Source organism: Ovis aries, chromosome 3, assembly GCF_016772045.2.
Source record: "Ovis aries strain OAR_USU_Benz2616 breed Rambouillet chromosome 3, ARS-UI_Ramb_v3.0, whole genome shotgun sequence".
Lineage (NCBI taxonomy): Eukaryota > Metazoa > Chordata > Mammalia > Artiodactyla > Bovidae > Ovis > Ovis aries.
Genome location: NC_056056.1, coordinates 165,078,851 through 165,080,900, shown reverse-complemented (window position 1 = coordinate 165,080,900; position 2,050 = coordinate 165,078,851). Strand labels below are relative to the sequence as shown.

The following is a 2,050-nucleotide window of genomic DNA, read 5'->3' as shown; positions in this document are numbered from 1 at the left end:
AGCAGTCATGCAATGGAAAGCATCTCATTGGGTCCACAACTTTCTATTACTTAAACTCAAGATCTGTTCACACCTTTTTCTTTCCATAGATAAAAAAAAAGGCATTTCTGATGTTTCTGTTTTGGAGCCTCTCCTCATTGTACTAAACCAAGGGTCAGTACTGATATTTCTCTCAAGATATATGAAGAAAAGACTCTTTAAACTTTTACATATGGAGGAGCTGCTGTGAAGCTCTGGACTAAAATGTCACACAGGTTTGGCAAAGAGATTTCTTTCATCTCTCTTACAGGATATCATGCTTATTCTGGAATCCAGAAATTTGGAGGAGGAAAATATCCAGAAAATACTTCTGGCAGATACATGGGTTTCTAAATAGTTTGGTAATAAACAGGTTTAGGTCATTTGTCTGTGAGTGCTCCAAAAGGCTTCCTTCACTTCCTTGTTCCTCAAGGTGTAGATAACTGGATTCAGGGCAGGCGTGACCACCGTGTACATGAGTGCAGTTGCCTTGTCTGTTTCTGGAGTGTGTGCAGCCTTCGGCTGGAGGTAAGTGAACAAGGCAGTACCATAGAAGAGGGAAACAACCAGGATATGAGAAGAGCAAGTGGAGAAAGCTTTGCTTCTGCCAGTGGCTGAAGGGATTCTCAGGATGGTCACCAGAATGCGCACATAGGAGCACAGAATGAGGACACAGGGGGTCATGATAAAGAGCACAGAGATAGCAAACATCACAATTTCATTGCGGGAGGTATCAATGCAAGCTAGTTTCACTACAGGCATGATGTCACAAAAAAAGTGCTGGATCCTTCCTGTTCCACAGAAGGGCAGAGTGAAGATCCACGTGGTCTGGACTGATTCCACCACGACCCCAGTGGTCCAAGATGCTGCAGCCAATTTCAAACACACACCAGGGCCCATCAGGAGAGAGTAATGCAGAGGATGGCAAATAGCTACAAAGCGGTCATAAGCCATGGCTGCTAGCAGGCAGCATTCTGTCAGCCCCAAGATGCTAAATACATACATCTGAGCTGCACAGCGTGCCACGCTTATGATCTTGATCTCCACAAGCAAGTGCACCAGCATCTGAGGCACCACACTAGTGATATAGCACATCTCCAGAAAGGAGAGGTTAACCAGGAAGAAATACATGGGAGTGTGTAAGGAAGGGGTGCCCCAGATCAAGCCAATGATGAGAAGGTTTCCTCCCATGGTAAACAAGTATATGGTTAAGAACACAACGAAGAGCACAGGTTGTAACTCTGCTAGGGAGGAAAATGCTACAAATGTGAAGTGCGTGCAGAGGGACTGGTTTCCACTCATTATCGGCTCAGAGCTAGACATCTGTGGAGAGAGCAGAGGGGGCAGAAGTAACATCTAGAGGCATCCAGTCACCTAGCGTAGGTCCCTATGGAAATTTCTAGGGTCAGTGGTCTGACAAGAGAACTTACACACATTTTGTTTGCTAAAAGTTTTGAAATGATTACCAAGATTCCCTGGAGGAGGACATGGCAACCCACTCCAGTATTTTTGGCTGGAGAAATCCATGGACAGAGGAGCCTGGTGGGCTACAGTTCATACGATTGCAAGGAGTCAGACATACTGAAGCAACTTAACATGCACGCATGCACCCAACATAATGGATGGAATATTTTTCCTGACTTTGAGTTCTGGATTTTCATAGAAGATTAGTGAAAACAAATGGCTTTAAGTTACATCCTCTGATGTTTGTATTTACCTTGTTGTTATCCTAATCATATACACAGACTGTTAGGTATGTAATATATATGAAAGGCTTCTAAATGTAAAAGTGTTAGCCACTTCAGTTGTGTCAAACTCTTTGCAACCCCATGGACTGTAGCCCACCAAGTTCCTCTGTCCATGGAATTCTCCAGGTAAGAAGATGGACTGGTTGCCATTCCATTCTCCAGGGGATCTTCCCTACTTAGATACTGTACCTGGGTCTCCTGCATTGCAGGCAAAATCTTTACCATTAAGTGTAAAGGAGTCACATGATAGTTAAGTGTAGAGAGTAAATTGTAAAGGTGCTGTT

The 2,050-nt window shown here is 44.0% G+C and overlaps 1 protein-coding gene across 1 annotated transcript; it reads right to left on the bottom strand.

Annotated features, from left to right (window-relative positions):
* Nucleotides 1–393: 393 nt before the first annotated feature.
* Nucleotides 394–1,341, bottom strand: LOC101115955 (olfactory receptor 10C1-like). The gene has a single exon (XM_004007499.4). It carries the CDS (start codon nt 1,339–1,341, stop codon nt 394–396), a length of 948 nt encoding a protein of 315 aa, XP_004007548.3.
* Between the last annotated feature and the right edge of the window lie 709 nt (nt 1,342–2,050).